The sequence below is a fragment of the Lissotriton vulgaris genome, chromosome 2_1 (genome assembly GCF_964263255.1).
Source record: "Lissotriton vulgaris chromosome 2_1, aLisVul1.2, whole genome shotgun sequence".
NCBI lineage: Eukaryota > Metazoa > Chordata > Amphibia > Caudata > Salamandridae > Lissotriton > Lissotriton vulgaris.
Window position 1 is genome coordinate 217725563 of NC_141687.1, and position 18955 is coordinate 217744517.

General features: G+C 46.7%; 1 protein-coding gene across 1 annotated transcript in view; it reads right to left on the reverse strand.

Moving 5' to 3' along the window:
• Positions 1-18955, reverse strand: part of SSC4D (scavenger receptor cysteine rich family member with 4 domains) — a 336081-nt gene that overhangs the window by 198863 nt on the left and 118263 nt on the right. The window contains exon 5 of the mRNA XM_086958514.1: positions 17985-18299. Coding sequence (XP_086814640.1) covers positions 17985-18299 — 315 coding nt within the window. The remainder of the gene's footprint in view (positions 1-17984; positions 18300-18955) is intronic.

The window sequence follows — 18955 nt, forward strand, 5'->3', positions numbered from 1 at the left end:
GGCCCCAGTATGGTAGAATAGTGGTATCCCAAAATGTGCAGAGAATTTGGTCAGGAACTGTATGGTGTGTTTGAAGTACAATCCATGTAGGGGAACCCCAACTCCAGCTGGTCATTTTGCACCTCCAACGTATCCGTTCGAGGTCTGTGGTAAATATATTTTACCGTATACGAGTTTGCCATATAATTTCAGACAGGTAAAAGAATAGCTCAATCAAATGAGAGGCAGAGTCCGTGGTGTCTGAGTCATAAGGGCTTTAATCAAAATGGCTCGAGCCATGGAAATCAATTCCATCAATACAAGGGTTCGGGGGTATGCAATGATGGCAGAAAGATGTCAACGATTTATTAACAGTACATGACATATATAGTAAAATGACACAATGGCAGTGAATACAGTAGGCGTGACAAGTGAAACGTATATGATAAGAACACATGTGCATAGCAAAAAGGCGTGAACAAGGGTGTGCACAGAGGCGTGTACTGGAAACGTCACAGAAAAGTGTCATAAGTGGGTGGATGCATAGAGATTTCTGCAGAGTCAGCTGAAACCTGTGGCCTGAATGCGCGCGCAGCTAATATGACGTGTGATTGACGTGCATCTGGAGGAAGCGAAGGGTCTGACTTTTAGCACTAGTAGAAGAGACAAAAGTCTGGCATGTCAGATCGACCTGTTCCTATAACATGTCTGATATCTTGTATTTGGAGGAAGTTTAATCTGGAGTAAAAGGTCTCTCGGGCAGAGGCTATTCTATACTGAATGCATATGTGTCTAAGTGCAATGCGCGGAGCCAGGGGCCCACCATGGTAACGGGAGCAATGAATTTCATAAGGGAGACAGGAAGGCTTGGCCCTTTGCTCTGCAGCCGGGGATATGTTTACCTATTTCACTAGACAGGAATGTGTTTTCGAGGAGGCTGAGCTGGCTACGCTGATAACTTGAAGGCAAAATACTGTATCTGGCAGGCAGGCCAGGCCGAGCCAGGCACCGCTCGCTTGGCAGGAAGTAAGGCAGAGGTCAGGGATGCATCTCCATGCTGCAGCTTTCAGAGGCAGAGACAGAAGTGGCTCGAAGGCAGAAATCAGGGCCTAGCTCGGCAGAGCCAAGAAAAACGTGAAAGTGCACCATGTAAAGACGGTGGCACGGCATACTTAGGAACTGAATTATCGATCCATTCATGGTGGATCTGATAGAGGACATGTTAACATTGGACGCAAATCAGATTCGGTTGTGAAGGGAAGTTACATGCACTTTAAACTCGTACATGGAGTCGATGGGGTACACGTTAGGGGACACACTTGACCATAAAAATTTCAATTACCTCAGGTCTTGCAGCTCGATTTCATCCACATGGAGAGGTGCAACAATCTGAAATATGTGCTTGTTGTTGTCTGCGCCTTCTCCAGGTGGGTGGAAGCGTATCCCCTTAAGGACAACGCTGCCTTGTCAACTGCCAAAGCCCTTGTTAAGGAATTCTTCCCTAGACTTGGAATGCCTCGAGTGGTCTGGAGTGATAATGGAAGTGAATTCGTGGGACGAGTGATGAAGAGAGTGTGCGAATGTCTAGGCATACACCAGAAGTTCCACGCTGCAAATCACCCCCAATCGGCAGGATTAGTTGAGTGCTACAACGGCACGCTAAAATTAAAGTTGGCCAAAATTCAAGCCAGTACAGGTCTCAAATGGCCTGACGCCTTACCTTTAGCACTCCTATCAACTAGAATGACTGTCCATTCCAGATTAGGACTCAGCCCCCATGAGATTGTGTTTGGCCGCCCAGCCAACATCTGGGGTGTGCCAAGGCCCAAGAGAATAAGAGAAGTAGAGTACCCCGCACTGCTTGATTATTTGCACGAATTGACAACTAAACTGCATGTTTTACATCAACAGGTCCACAGCTCCTCTCCACCGGCGTCTGACGATCCAGGCCACGCCATCGAACCTGGCTCCTGGGTCCTAGTACAGAACTTCAGGCGAACCAAGAACGAGGAGCCTCGTTGGACCGGACCTTTCCAGGTCCTGCTATCTACCCGTTCTGCTGTACGTGTCCACGGGAAAAAACATTGGGTGCACGGCGCCCACTGTAAACGGGTCCCACTGCCCCTTCCATATGACCGGTGGGTCCAGAAAGGAATTGCTGACTCCGAGACCGAGTCCATACCACGCTTCGTCCCTTTCAGCGATGCACATTTAAAAGGAACTGGTACCGAAAAGGAAAGTGATCGTATTTTGCAAGGATTTGTGCCCCCGTCAATGCAGTTGGACACTACAGAACCTGAAACATTGTTTGAAGACCACACCGTACCTGGGAAACAACGATATAATCTGAGGTCAAGAGGAAAAGAACTAATAAAAACAGATTGATACGATTCCCCCCCTTTTTCCCATGAACTATTTTTGATTTTACAGCTCTCTCGCCCAGGGAACTAGCTCATTTTTGATTTTCGAACCGCCATCCGCTGCTAGGTTGAGGTCTGGGGAGTGCAGCTGGGGACGTTTAGGTCAACGGTTCTGGTCGGTCTGAGGGAATTACCCCGGACTGAACGGAGCGCACTCCTTGGCAGAATCAATCTCCCACCGCGGGCAGCAACTAGAGGATGGAGTTTCCGAGGGTAGAGAGACCTGCTAGACCCACGAACTTTAAGAGGAAAATATGCACTATGATAATCAGAAAAAGATTCTTGATGACATGTATTTTTATGTTGTGTAGCATAATGATGTTCTTGATTGGCTATACTTTGTTCACGTTTCAAGTTACCTTTGTACATAACACTCAGCCCACCCCTCCTCCTACTATTTCCCCGCACTCCTTTCACCCCCTACCAGAACACAAGTCTGCCAGAAGACTAGAATTTGTGAATAACTCATTCATCCAACTCCTACACCAGCACCAATCTATAATGAACACATCGAATTGTTGGATATGTGGACTCATGCCGCACGCAACCGATAAGGGCATCCCTTATTTTGTCCTGCCCTTCAGTTACTATGGTTCTCTGTGGGCTTTCCAGACAATGTTCCTGTTTGCCATAGAACCATATTCCCCGCGTCCCACAGGGAGCAATTCCAGCAACAAGGCACTAGTGGCAGGAATAAGAAATATGAGCAGGGATATCGACACCTCTCGGACGGTTCCCAAGGATGAGTTTACCCCGTACAGTAGATGGAACATCACCAAGTATGGGATTCCCTTGAGTAGGAGCCAGACAACAAAGAAATCCTCCCCGGTTTGGATAGTACCCCACCGAGGTCACCTATGTCTGCAAGGTATTGGCAGGGATCCCAAAGCACAGTTGGGGAAGAGCGTATGCACGGAAACGTACGTGTTTGCATCCCGAACTTCCCCTCCATTCTTAGCGGCTAAGGGTACATACTTCATCTGCCATGACAGAGCATACGCATGGTTGCCCCCTGACTTCTCTGGCACTTGTTTTATCTCGTTTCTGCTGCCACCCACCTACACGGCCAAGGCAGATTACCACCGGACAAGGACAGTTAGGGGTGTTGTGAGTCAAGACGACACTGCGGGTCAAGAGTTTGGAGACTTCGCAAAGGGTTTTCTGCCATTTTGGGGGCCTATGGTGAACAGCAGGAACATTCGCCAGTTATCGAGGGTCGTCGAATCCGCTGTGACCGAAACGGCCGGTGCCCTTAGTAACTTGACAGCTGAACTTCAATTGGACCGACTTATGACCCTTCAGAACAGGGTTGCCCTAGACATCATACTTGCAGACCGTGGTGGTGTATGCAGAGTGATCCAATCCAGTTGCTGCATTTTCATCCCTGATAACGCTCCGACAGTGTACCAGGCCATCTCTAAACTACACAAAATCTCTGATTCCCTTCACGTGGAAAAAGGGGATTGGTCCCTGCTAGGGTGGTTCTGGGAACTGATCTCTGCCTGGGGATGGAAGACTCTGATCTTCATTGGGATGATCTTAGCCGTTCTGTTTATGTTCTGCCTGTTTGTACAGTGCGCTCCTGCAATATGTGTCCTCTGTGCTACTTCATGTGTAAGGAAGCCTGTGTCGAGGGACGAATTGAGCAACAGAATGATGCTACAGCAGCATCTCCATGAATTCATTAATACAGATTTGGACTCATATTAGCATGAGTTATTGCCTAATATGAGGGCAAAAGGAGGGTCTGTGGCTCTGAAATTCTGGACCCTGCTGTGATATGGTACCGAGGTCCAACACTCGTGTCACAAAATGTCATCGTACCATGACGAATTTGGTATCAGCAGACCGGTAATGATTAAGACATTATCCCTATGCATTTGCGTCATGATTGAGTGATGCTAACACCCTTAAATCCTGGTTTCCGTTCTGAACCCTCGGACTCCATTTTGTGAACGGCATCCATCTTATGGCTTGCCCTCATATAGTCAATTGATTGAGCCCGAGTTTGATCTGAAAGGACACGTCCACCTTAGCTGACTTCCCCATGACCTGGCCAAACTGACTCCACTGCCTCCAGCCAAACCTGTTTGGGCAGCTCCTCGCCCAGTGGCCGAATCAGATAGCATCAATACATAACATGCCATAAACCATTCACTACATACAGGCCATGTTTTCTACACACATACACCTGTCCATGTTCCTTGTTTATGGCCAGTTTTACGACGAGGAGGTGCCCTGTTTTATTGGGGTTTCATCGATATCTGATGGGAGTTCTGGGCCTGGCTGGGTAATCCATCACGAACCGGACATCTAAAATATGGGTTGGTCATCATGACTTCGCTTTTTGTTCTATTTTGAAAATATGTATATGACCGTATTGTAAACTAAAGAATTCTTGCCTGCAGCTATCATTTTTGTATAAAAGGAGAAGGCTGGTTCTGTAAAAACGAACAGTCTCCTGAGAACTTACGACCCCTGCTGTTGTACTTCTAGGACACATGTTACTTGGTTGCAGCCAATAAAACTCGATCTCTGACTACACCTAGAAGACTCTGTGTTTCTGTGGTCCGGAACAGGGAGAACTCAGAGGTCTTCGGGTGTTATCCCCTGGCACCACCGGGTTCCTAAAAACCCGGCACCTCAGCAGCCACCGCTTCTCCTCCAGCAGGAAACACCCAGCCTCCCAGAATCCCCTGGCCAATCACAATGCTGCCTTAAGCAGCGTTGTGACTGGTCTGAGCACTGTGGTTCGGCACTCAGACAGGGCCTTGGAGGATGGGCATGTGCTCCACTAAGGCTGTATAAATCAGTATGTTGAGAACATGCACAGTGCGCATGACGGTTTGGCCGGCCGGAGACGGCTGGCCAAAGCGTCATGCACACTTTAGGTACAGCCACAACTCCTCCTCTGGCCTAGACATCAGGGGTGGCCGGCCCCACCCCGCCCTATCAACGGGGCTGCACTGCAGTGTAACTGTAATAGTAAAAATAAAATATTAATAATGGACATTCCGTTATTATCATTTTATTTTTACTTTGCACTGCCTTAAAGCAGTGAGGCGACGCTCCTCCACTAAGAGTAGCCGCCCCTGTTTGGAGGAGACACAACAGGAGTGTGTGATGTTTAGAGGTGGGATGGTAAGTATACTTAGTATCAAGTTATTAGTAGGTGCTGAGCAGGAATGGATGGTTAGTGTTCGTCCGGGAATAGCTCCAATAAGGAGCAAGAGCCCTCACACACCTCCAGGGGTGTCATGCTTCTTCATCGCTCAGCTCCTCGTTGGGCTGGTGCTGCAATGCCCATTGGGCCCCACAGGGGGGGGGGGGCAATCTATGCCGGTGGTCTTTTTGGCTTTGCCGTCGTGAAGCTAGATGGTTTATGTGAGGACCTATGTGAAGTGAGTAGAGGTAGGGCTGTGTGAATGTGATTAAAAATGGCTCCTGGATTCTCCAAAGGAGTTTTTTTCAGGGAGTACTTGGGCCATGAATAAGAACAGACTCAAAAAGTGGCAAACTGAGTAGTCCCACCTCTACTCACTTCACATAGGTCCTCACATAAACCGTCTAGCTTCACGACGGCAAAACCAAGAAGACCTCCGGCAAACAGCCCCTCTGGGGGGCCCGTTGGGCATTGTAGCGCCGGCCAAACAATGAGCTGCCCGATGATGAAGAATGACACCCCTCTGGGTGTGTGAGAGCCCTTGCTCCTTATTGGAGCTATTCCCAGACAAGCACTAACCACCCAGTCCTACTCATCACCTACTAATAACTTCATGCTGACGTGGTCTGATACCACTTCCTCGTTTCAACTACCTGGGAACAGCATACTCTTTGTCTTTGCTTCCAGTCGGGCCCGTATGCTGAACCTACCAAGCCCCCTGTCCCTCCTTGTGAGAATAAGTATATTTAGTGTCACATAACATAGCTTACTTGAAGCTGTTAATAATATAGTGCTGCATTTCAAGGAAGCAACCTGCATTAGACTCACACTTGACACCAATGCTAAAGTAAACTTGGAGGTGGGGTCAGGCCTGTTTGTTTGAGGCATTAGAGCCAGTCAATTGATGAGAGCTCTACATTTTGTAAACAGATGTACTAGCGATTAACTACTCCATGGTGGACAAGGATGGCAGGTGCAGCATGGCATGGGGCTGTGAGGTGGTTTACTGCATACAGAGCGGTTGCTACATATTTTGGAATGCACAACGAGGTCCGACCAGCAATCGCAAGTAGCTCATGGACAGTTACTCATGAACCATGCTTTCTGGGCTCCGTATTCAAATATGAACATGCGCCATCAGCTTCCAGTTATTGCACGTGCCTTAATGTCCTGATGTCAGAGAGGCTATGCTCAAACACAGGATAAAGCAAACAAAAAGAGATGATGGACGGAGCACTGAAACGTTTCAGACACTCACCCCCAGTCACAGATCTGGGTTGAATCCATCATTGTTCTTTAACTCACTTCGCCACCCTAGTTCATACACAACTATATGCAAATCAGTCTTGACCATGTGCCTCATGGGAACAGTCCAGTCCGAACTGCCAACCCATGTCTTCCCTGGACCGGAAACAAGCATCCTGGGACCAGATTCGGGGTAACACTCCTCTTCAGCCAGGTTAGCTTGAATCCAGTGGCAAAGTGAGCAAGAGACCCACGTCTGGGCATACCCTGCCAACTTAGTGCAACAAAGCAAACACAAGGAGATGATGGATGGAGCCCTGAAACTTTTCAGACACTCACCCCCAGTCACAAATCTGGGTTAAATCCATCATTGTTCTTTGGCTCACTTCACCACCCCAGTTCAGATACAGCTATATGCAAATCAGTCTTAACCCTGTGCCTCATGGGAACAGTCCAGCCCGAACTACCAGCAGGTCCAGGGCACATCTGGGAAACTGCCCTTGTCACTTCAGAGCCCGACTGTGTGAGCCTCTTTTGACAACTTCGATAGAGAAGAGGTGGACCCATGCTTTCCATGTCTCCTATTTGCCTTTTGCAATTCCTTAACTCTGTGTAACCACTAAACCACTTGGCCTAGCCAATATGTTCTAAAGTTACAATAGGGTATCACTGCAACCCGCTTCAGGATTGTCTTGGCCCCTCTGTCTGTAAATGAACTTGGGCAATGGGCATCGCAGCCACTTGCCAATCTGTGAACATGTTATGGCTCAGTTGGCCTAGCATATGTAAATGAATAGTGTTTTCTTGGTTACACATAGGGCAACGAAATTGATGAAAACAATGTAAAAAAAGAAATGAAACAAATGTATGTCATTTATCGTTACAGATACCCAACCATGCAGGGGCTATAAAATATTGTTTGTGAATACATGAATATTCTGCAAGACAGGTCCTGAGGAAGGCGGTTCTACACTGCCGAAACGCGTCGACCTTGCGTATTAATTTGCACTTTCATCTGCGATCCCTCAGACGCAGAATCAAGAATGAATGCAGTATGTATGATAAGAAAGGGGTGTATGTGTTTGTAAGAATGTTTACTGTTTTGTATATCGTTTTCTCTGCATGGAATAGTCTTTTACTGATGGTGTTATAATATGATGTGTTTTATACTATGTGTTTTTTGAAAATCATATAAATTGATGCAATACATTGATAAATGAGAAAACTTTTGTACTAAGAAATAGAACTAAAAAGAAAAAAATAATAAAATTATAAAGTTCCCCAAAAAAAAATTTTCTCTTGATGTTTGCCCTTATGTGTTAAAATACAAAAACTAAAATGTTGGATACGTTCCATTGAAATTATAAAGGTCAAGGGGGAATATATATTATTTGTCAATGCTTTGCCTTTCCTCTCTTTCCCCGACCATTACAGTAACAATAGAGGGGGTCCCATTCTCATGTTGATCAGTTGGCCTAGCAGCCATTTCGACTGGTCCAAATAAAACTTCTTAGGAGCCTCAAATGGCTACCTGTTGATGGTCGCCTGCAACATTCTCATCTCTAGCAGCTGTTGGGAGCCAGTGTCTCATTCACAAAAGCCTTCTCAGTGACCACCATAGTTCCACATAGAGCTTCCAAACCTTTACAGCCTAACCTTCCTCGTGACCCACTGGCTCTGCTGTTTCAATATCTGAGCTGAAAGACCTTTGCCCCCATCTAGATGCAACCTCTAGCGTATCAGTCATCCTTCAGCCTTAGTCAGTAACATTCTCGCCTCACTCTTCACCTATTTTATGCCGTTGACCGCATTCATTCATCAAACAAACTCATTTTGCAGTACCATTCTCTTTTCCCATTATTACCCTCCCAAACTATATCCAGGTGCCAGTTATGAGAAGGAACAGAAGTCCTAAGTGCTACACCAGCAAGGAGCTCTCGACTGCCTTGACCCTCAGGATCTGAATGGAGCAATGTAATGTAAATTGATACTTGTATAGCGCACTACTCACCCGCAAGGGTCTCAAGGCGCTTGTACGAATACCGCTGTGGAACCCATCCTGGCTTTCCCCTGTGAGGCGTCCACTCCTGGGCACCCCCAAGGTGGAGGCCAGGCATCCTTAGCGTTGCGGGGGCCATTGTGGAGATTAAGCAAGCTATTGCCCAGAGTTGCAAAGTGGGACTCCATGATTGGAATAGGCACCGAGGCGAGAATTATCAGGTTCTTGGAATTTTGAGCCCAAGACCCGCCGAGGCGGGGAATTGAACCCTGGTCCCGGGCTAGACCTCTGCATCAGGGTCTGCTGCTCTAATCATTGAGGCGCAATCGACGGTTGATAGTGTAGACAGGCCGGGCACTTAATTCCACTGCACAACTCTCATTAAAGTACACCTTTATCAGCTGTGTAACACTACAAATAATAGCTTCAGTCCTGTCCAGTTTCTGCTAAGAAGCTCACACAGTCGTAAGAAAGCGTTGTCACAATCTCATTATCGCCCAGCAGTCAAACTACTCCAAAATGCATAATTAAAAATGAGCAAGAGACTTAATTTAGGAGACTCAAAATACATTAAAAAATTGCACCAGAAAATAAAACAAATGTAATGTTCCATGGTGACTGTTTTGTATTTCAGGCGATCACTAAATGTTCAAATGTAGTCATTGTTGATCCAGTTGTAATCTCTGTTGATCCTCTGCCAGAGATTCGATGCAAGAATACGGACTCTTACTTTACCAAGACAATTGACACTCTTTGTCAGGATATACAGCTCTCAGCTACCCTGCCGGTTCACCTTTACAAGACAATATTTTTGGAACTTGTCAGAAACCATCATTCTATCATTGCTTGCTGCCATCTCTCTAATTTAGAAGAACTAAAGATAAAACTCTCCTAATGACATCACCTGTGGGGTTCCCTGAACATCTTCTGTTCGATCCAGCCACTGGCAACTCTGGTTCCTACCCCAGACTCCATTGTTATTAATATAAGGGTGATAATCGGACCAAATACTGAAGCAGGCTATGGTAGTAGTTGTAGGATGCAGAACTAGTGGTGGATTATAGGAAAACGCCGCTCTAGGGTTTTTATCACATATAAACTGGGTTACAGTATGAAATCTGGTTCGGTGCAATGAGGTAGGGAATAACCACCAGATCTCCAAGTTTGTGGAGAAAGGCCACTCAGCTATAAATACAGATCCTCTGCAGCAGATTCAGAATTGTACAGTATATCTAGACATGGGTTAGAAGCATACATCTCCTGTACTTATGTGTCATGATCGCGGGTTCGCGAACTACATTTCCCGGCATGCTCCGGGATAGAACTACCGTTCCAGAGATCCTCCGTGACGCGCTGCATTCTCGCGAGGAACTTCATAAAGAGAATGGCGGCCGGGGATCGGTGTCGGGAATTCCTGTCCTGTTGCAAGTTCCTGCTGTAGATAACTTGGTCCTGGTGCGGTAAGGGTGCTTGCCCCACAATTCCTCGCAGCAGATCGCTGTGTGCTGTCTGTAGTTCCTGTTTGGCTTAGGAAGTTCGGTGGTAACGTTTTGCTCGTGTTACCAGAACAATTGCATTGGGTGTGACTTGGATTCGTCTCGGTTGGCATTTTCGGCCAACGGTGGTGGTTCTTTTAGGTGCTATCAAACATTGGATAGCATCTCTTGCTGTATTGGTTCCTTTGCTTTGTTTTGGATGAAACCCTTAGACCCAGCTAAGAAGCATTAGTTGGTGTTGTGAACTTCAGGAGTTCCAGTGGAGCTTTGTGGGTGCCATATAACTGTGTGGAAAGGCTATATGCTTAACCTTGTTTTAGGTGTTAACTGTGTATCTGAATCTTCTATTAACAGGGGTACTAGAGGTGTGGCTACACTCTTCCCCTGTGAGGTTTAGTGGAGTCAATACTTAGGTATATTACACTGTCATGTATAGTGAGTGTGTATATGAACGCTAGATCTTCTTTGCCAAGTATTTCACATGTGTCTTGTATTTTGTACATTAATTTAGTTACACCGTATCGACCCATACGTTGCCTCTACACATCCACAAGGCTTTATTCTTCTTTTACAGGTATAGCCCTTTATAGTATTTTTCGGAGCATTGTGATGTTTAAAATATAGGAATCTGGTCTTATGCGTATGTTTTGTTTATGTCTTTCAGAGCTCCCTCCCTGCTGTCCCCTTCCTTTCCTTCCCTGGTCTTGTTTATTATCCCCCCACTTAATCTTGTCAACGCTCTGTGCCATTACGGCTATTCAGGTATTGGCTCGATTTAGAGGTGGGCTTACCAATCAACAAACCGATCCTGAGGACTTAACCGTAACAGAATTCCCGACCCACGAATAATTGTCCTCCCGGTCGGGTTGTGCTGGTATGGCCACTTTAGAGGATGTGATAGAGGCTCTGGGGGCCTTGCAGTTAGGAGTAGCAGCATCTCGGCTAGAGACTGCGGACTTAAGGGCACGTGTGGATGTTGTCCAACGCAATACTTTTGATGCGGGGGCACGCCTCAGCCTCAGCCTGTGGTGGTAGAGATGCCGGTGTCCGTGCCGTTAGCTTCACCTGAGCGTTTTTCTGGGGATTCAGATAAAGTTCAGGTATTCCTCACCCAGATAGCGTTACATTATTCCTGCAAACCTAGATCTTTCCCCACTAATCAAGCTAAGGTGGCCTTTCTGATATCTTACCTGGCGGGCAATGCTGCACAGTGGGCGGTCCCGTTAGTCAATCGCAATGATCCTTTGTTACATGATTGGGAAGCATTTAAAACTGAATTCCTAAGGGTGTTTGACAGAAGGGCCGATTCCTATACAGCTGACAGGGAATTGTTGGAATTACGGCAAGGAAAAAAGGATCTGGTTACCTACTTAAATGCTTTCAGGCGTCTAGTAACAGAGACCACATGGCCCGAAAACAAACAGGCCTCTTTGTTTCATCAAGGTTTAAACGATGAACTCAAAGACGTAATCGCGCAAATAGATCCGCAGCCCACCACATGTGAAGGATTGATTAACCACATCACTGCTGTGGTTATTTTTCCCCTGTGCTGGAAATTGTTATTTTGCTTTATTCATGACGAGCTCAGCTCGTCATCAGCACAGCTCAACTGTGCCTCATGACGAGCTGAGCTCGTCATGAGCATGGAAGGGGTTAATTTAGCCCTGCGTTTAGACCATCGTCTGGGTGAGAGGAAAGGGGACCATCGGAGGAAACCAGGGGTTGAGACACATGCCACCAAGGAAGGGAATCCGGCTTCCTCGTCCGAGCCTATGGAGATAGGGGCAGTGAGATCAGCGTTGACACCAGCCGAAAGGGAATCAAGGCGTAAACAAGGTCTTTGTTTGTATTGTGAGAAAAAAGGGCCACTATGTGAGGGAATGCCCTGTGAAACCTAAAACAAACAGATTCCGGGGTAACCGAGTGGCCGCTGTGGATGCAGAAAAGGTGTCGGAAAACTAATTGACTCTTGGAAACAGGAAGGGGTGTCTTGGAGTCCAAAGTATGTCCCTTCATTGAGTGGCAGAGCAAAACAGGTGACGAATCATCTGTTTGTGTCCATAGTATAAATGTTGGCAGGGGAAGCAGTAGGAACATCAGCTATGGTGGATTCAGGGGCAACGGGCATGTTCATTGACATACAAGAGGCCCAACGCATGGGAATAGCTCTGGTGCAAAAAGAAAGACCCGAAGAAGTTTAATCAGTGGATGGGAGGAAGCGTAGCATGGGTCCCATTAGCTATGAAACAGAGGAAATTGAGGTGATATTAGAGGACACACACTCTGAGTTCCTTACTTTTGGGGTTACCAGGGCTCCTCAATACGGTATCATTTTTGGTTTGCCTTGGTTAGAGAAACATAACCCTAGAATAAATTGGGACACCAGAACTGTGCATATGTAAATGTAAATGTATTTGAGCTTATATAGCGCACAGCTACCCACAAAGGGTTTCCCGGCGCTTGCTTAGGGAACCCGTCCTGGTATTCCCCTGTGAGATAACCCCGGCAGGGTATCCACAAGGTGAAAGCCAGGCATCCCGCCGCGAGGGGCCGTTGTGGAGATTAAGCAAGCTATTGCCCAGAGTCGCAGAGTGTGAACCCATGAGTTGAGAAGGCACCGGAACGAGAATTATCGAGTCCGTGGAATTTTTTGAGCCCAAGACCCACCGAGGCGGGGAATTGAACCCTGGTCCAGGGCCGATCTCAGCTTCCGGGTCTGCCGCCTCTAACCCCTGAGCCACACTTCTCCATATGGGTTCCGATTATTGTCTGCATCATTGTTTTCAGGGAGCTATGAAACCTGCTCAAGCCTTATCAGGTGGGTCTTGTATCGCTACAGCAGCAGAAAAAAGCGTGCAACTCCCTGCTGAGTATCAGTCTTTTTGCAGGGTGTTCAATGAAGAACAAGCAGAGGGGCTACCTCCGCATAGACAGTACGACTGCCAAATTGATCTGGTCCCGGGTGCGACTATCCCGTGTGGGCGGATCTATGCTTTAACGGAACCCGAAAATCAGCACCTACGAGAGTATCTGGACAAATTGTTAGATTTAGGCTTATACGTCCATCCAAATCCCCAGCCGCCTCGCCTCTATTTTTCATTCCAAAAGCTAATGGAGAGTTGCACGCTTGTGTTGACTTTCGAGCATTGAACGCCATTACCATTAAGAACAGGTATCCTTTACCCTTGATTAGTGTTTTACTGGAGCAGGTGAAAAAGGCCACTATTTTCACAAAACTTGATTTGAAGGGGGCGTACCATCTAGTTCGCATGCGTAGTGGGGATGAATGGAAGACGGCATTCAAGACCAGATACGGACTCTTTGAATACAGAGTGATGCCCTTCGGTCTCTGCAATGCCCCTGCGGCCTTTCAATATTTCTTAAATGACGTGTTCCGTGACATTTTGGACCGATATGTGATTGTCTATATAGACGATATATTGGTCTATTCAGAATCAGAGGATTTGCACTGCCAACATGTAGCTAATGTGCTTACTATTCTACAGGCTAGCCATCTGTACTGTAAAATTAGTAAGTGCGATTTCCATGTTCATGTTGTGGAGTTTTTGGGGGTAATGCTGAGTCCGGAGGGTCAAGAGATGGCGGAAAGGAAGGTGGCTGCAGTAAGGAATTGGCCTGTTCCAAACAATGTTTGTGATGTACAGTGTTTCATAGGCTTCGCCAATTTCTATAGGCGTTTCATCAATCAATTCTCTTGGATGGTAGCGCCTATCACTCAGCTGCTTAAGAAAGGGAAAGGATTTGTGTGGTCTGAGGAAGCGCAATCCGCTTTCACGGCCCTCAAGGAAGCGTTTGTATCGGCTCCTGTGTTGTCCCATCCAGACCCGGACAAGCCCTATATCGTGGAGGCGGATGCCTCGGAGGTGGCGATTGGGGCGATCTTATCTCAACGCCATACGGACACGGGTCAGTTACACCCGGTGGCGTATATGTCTCGTAAGCTGAATCCAGCAGAACTGAACTATCACATTGCTGAAAAGGAGTTGCTGGCTATACGTGACTCTTTTCAGGAATGGCGGCACTTCCTCATGGGTGCTCGGCATGTGGTCACTGTTTATTCTGACCACAGGAATCTACAGTTCATGTCTGCTGCGCGTCATCTGTCACCTAGACAGCTCAGGTGGATGATGTTTTTCTCTGGATTCAATTTCATCATTACGTTCCGCCCTGGAGCTGACAACAGAAAGGCAGACGCTCTCACCCGCCAATCGACATGTACACCTTGTGTGGAGAAGGCTGAGGCTAGCATTGTGGCTCCGGATAGAATGGTGTGTGTGTTGCAGCCCGATACCTTCTTGAGGGATGTCAGGAAAGGGGTGGACTCCTTCATCTGGAAGACCTGGCTGGGTTGTCATCAGGAATGGAGGTTGCATGGGGGCCTGCCAATGTTTCGTAACAGGTTACTGGTGCCTACCTGGGCTTTGAGAAAGCAGGTCTACGTATGGTGCCATGAGTCGCCTAGTGCAGGACATCTTGGTGTGGCCAAGACTCTGGAGCGTGTACTGAGACAGTTCTGGTGGCCCTCTGTGAGGCCTGATGTTGGGCGATGGGTGGCCGCCTGTTCTCAATGTGCGAGAATGAAATCAGACCACGGCCGTCCGCAGGGGTTGTTGCAGCCTCTCCCTACTCCGACGATCCCCTGGGATCGGATATCGGTGGACTTCATCGTAGGTCTTCCCGCTGACAGGGGTTGTACGGCCATTATGGTGGTGGTCGATTATCTGTCCAAAATGGGGCATTTTGTGGCCTGTAAACAAGTACCTTTGGCGGGTCAGCTGGCAATACTACTTATGGTCAACGTGGTGAGGTTACATGGTCTGCCAAGTGTCATTGTGTCCGACAGAGGGTCACAGTTTACTGCTCAGTTTTGGAAGAAATGGTGTTCTTCGTTGCATATAGATTCCGCCCTTTCCACCAGTTTCCACCCTCAAACCGATGGCCAGACCGAACGGTTAAACCAGACCCTTAAGCAGTATTTGAGATGCTATGTGGATAATGACAAGGAGAACTGGGTTGACTACTTGTGGCTGGCAGAGGTGGCTTACAACAACGCCACGCATGGTTCCACCAAAAACACTCCGTTCTATTGTGTGCATGGCAGACACCCTCGTTTTCTTCCCTTTGTGCAGCCAAAACCGGACTCCCTACTTCCAGGGGTGGCTCATAGGGTGGCCCATATTAAGGAGACACTGGTTAAAGCGCAGGAACAGTTGCAGGCTGTGAAACTCAAGTACAAGGCTGCTGCTGATAAACACCGGAGGCAAGGTTCACTGTACTGTGCAGGGGATGAGGTGTGGCTGTCCACTAGGAATATGCGTTTCAGAAAACACAGTGTGTTCAACCCTAGATACATTGGGCCATATAGGGTGCTGAAACGCGTTAACCCGGTGTCAGTGAAACTAAAACTCCCTTCCCATCTCCGCATCCATCCGGTGTTTCATGTCTCTTTATTGAAACCTTCATTATCCAAGGGCCATCATCATCCCCCCCCCCGTGCTGGTGCAGGGTGAGATAGAGTATGTAGTTCGTCGGATTCTGGACTCCAGATATAGGAGGAGTAAATTGTGGTATTTTTTGTCATGGAAGGGGTACGGGCCGGAGGAGAACTCGTGGGAGCCCGCTCTAGGTGTTCATGCCCCCAAGTTCGTGTCTGCTTTTCATCGGAGATGTCCTGCGAAGCCTGGCCCATGACCCCGCTGTTGAGAGAGGGATGTACTGTCATGATCGCGGGTTCGCGAGGTTCGCGAACTACATTTCCCAGCATGCTCCGGGATAGAACTACCGTTCCCGAGATCCTCCGCGACGCGCTGAATTCTCGCGAGGAACTTCATAAAGAGAATGGAGGCCGTGAATCGGTGTCGGGAATTCCTGTCCTGTTGCAAGTTCCTGCTGTAGATAACTTGGTCCTGGTGCGGTAAGGGTTCTTGCACCGCAATTCCTTGCAGCAGATCGCTGTGTGCTGTCTGTTGTTCCTGTTTGGCTTAAGAAGTTCGATGGTAACATTTTGCTCGTGTTACCACAACAATTGCATTGGGTGTGACTTGGATTTGTCTCGGTTGACATTTTCGGCCAACGGTGGTGGTTCTTTTAGGTGCTATCAAACATTGGATAGCATCTCTTGCTGTATTGGTTCCTATGCTTTGTTTTGGATGAAACCCTTAGACCCAGCTAAGAAGCATTAGTTGGTGTTGTGAACTTCAGGAGTTCCAGTGGAGCTTTGTGGGTGCCATATAACTGTGTGGAAAGGCTATATGCTTAACCTTGTTTTAGGTGTTAACTGTGTATCTGAATCTTCTATTAACAGGGGTACTGGAGGTGTGGCTACACTCTTCCCCTGTGAGGTTTAGTGGAGTCAATACTTAGGTATGTTACACTGTCATGTATAGTGAGTGTGTATATGAACGCTAGATCTTCTTTGCCAAGTATTTCACATGTGTCTTGTATTTTGTACATTAATTTAGTTACACCGTATCAACCCCTACGTTGCCTCTACACATCCACAAGGCTTTATTCTTCTTTTACAGGTATACCCCTTTATAGTATTTTTCGGAGCATTGTGATGTTTAAAGTATAGGAATCTGGTCTTATGCGTATGTTTTGTTTATGTCTTTCAGATCTCCCTCCATGCTGTCCCCTTCCTTTCATTCCCTGGTCTTGTTTATTATCCCCTCACTTAATCTTGTCAACGCTCTGTGCCATTACGGCTATTCAGGCATTGGCTCGATTTAGAGGTGGGCTTACCAATCAACAAACCGATCCTGAGGACTTAACCGTAACATTATGCTTGAGTAGTTCACCCATACTTCAACTACCCGGGTTATTCTTTACTGACCAAGGGTTATCTGAACTGGAAATCTAGATATACCTGCTTTTCCTTTCTTTACTGATATGCTTTCAGTGATTTTTGTCTATCAAGAGAAAATAACTGGAGAATAAGCCTACTTATTTCTGGCTACCAAACTGTGGAACACTTTTGCTTTGCCAGTAAGAGGCACGCAGAACCATTTAGCCTTTTGCATTTCTTGAATGGCTATTACTTCAATGAATATAGTAGCATACAACTACAACCACAACACTCTAAGGCCAGCTAATGCTGTATGTGGTTCTGAACAATTACTTTTGAAATAAAATAACATAAGAGGGAAACCCACAATTTCAGACAATTACAGCATTCCGAGGCAATCTGAGATGGAGGTAGACCTTCTATGGGGACTTCTGACACTATTCTGGTGGAATGTAGAAGACAATTGTCAATATGGTATTCTGCTCCTGACTTAAATCAGCAGCCTTACCCAAACTCCTCACAAAGAAATGTAACTCCTCTTCAGATCCTTGACTGGCCTCCTCATTCCCACATCAAGCGATAGATGTTTAACTCTAACCAGCTAGAACAAGAGGGATCAGATTTTGCAAATTCCGAACAGAAGTCAACCCACCTCTGTACACAGTAGACCAATGTCTCTATTGGGAAAGCTGAAGGGATCTGGCAAGAAACTCAGGATATCGCTAGACAAGTCAGGATCTTTGAAAACAATAACATGCTTGAGCAGTAAATAATTATGCAGACCCCCATTCCTACCATTCCATTGCCCCTGCATTCGATTTTTTGTCAGTGAGCAAAGATTTTTCATACAAACGTTTACAGTAACAATGTCACATACCTTTGCACACAATTCCAGCATCCTCGTGGTGCCCACAATTATGGATACCCCATCCGAGGCTGAAGCAGGCTGAGAGATAGGGCTCGCCGCCATCACAGTTCACATTATCCAGCAGGATCAAGCCTGTGCCATATCCAAAGTAGGCATTGCTTTTGTACTCCACAGCCTGTCCGCAGCCCACCTGCCGGCATGCTACACTAGCATCACTCATCCCCCAGTCGTCGTCACATATGGTGCCCCAGTTGCCCTTGTAGAATATTTCCACTCGGCCCTGGCAGGAGTCGGCACCATTTACTATGCGAATAGTTCCATCACCTGTAGAGCAACAAAAAAAGTAACAATGCATTTGTTCCTGTACTGGATTTTGCACGAAAGACCATTATTAGGGCAATGTTTATTCTATACTCAGGTAGCTTAGATACTGTGTACGCTGCAGAGAACTATATGGAGCTTAAAAGTCACATATAGGTCTGGTTTCAGCTTGTCTCTCACCTTGGATGTGTTACCTATTTCACCTTACATAGTACAGTCCTAGTTACATGGTGATCAAAAAAGACTCTTGTGATCCATGTTTCTTATAGGAAGGAACGTAATGCCCATTGGCATTTTTGTTCGGAACAGATAGTAGTTTAGAATAGTTTTTGGTTTGAGATCATTTCCTTTGAAATCATGATTCATGTCGCCCTAATGAGCTTTCTATTTTCATAATCTTTATGTAGTTCAGAATTTCTAAGGAAAAGGAATTATCGGGAATTTGTCCACAGTCATTTACAAAGTAGTTTTGTCCCCAATCAAATCTAATATACCTGTAGGTGCAGCTCTGGAAACTGAAGAGGACCAAAACAGAATCAGGATACAACAGGGCCGCAGTAAAATAGCCAAGTCAAGGGATTCAACAGAAGGAGGCAGGAAGATGTGTGGCAAGTCATGACATCGAATGCCACCAAAGTCACTGGGATCGGGGGTTACTT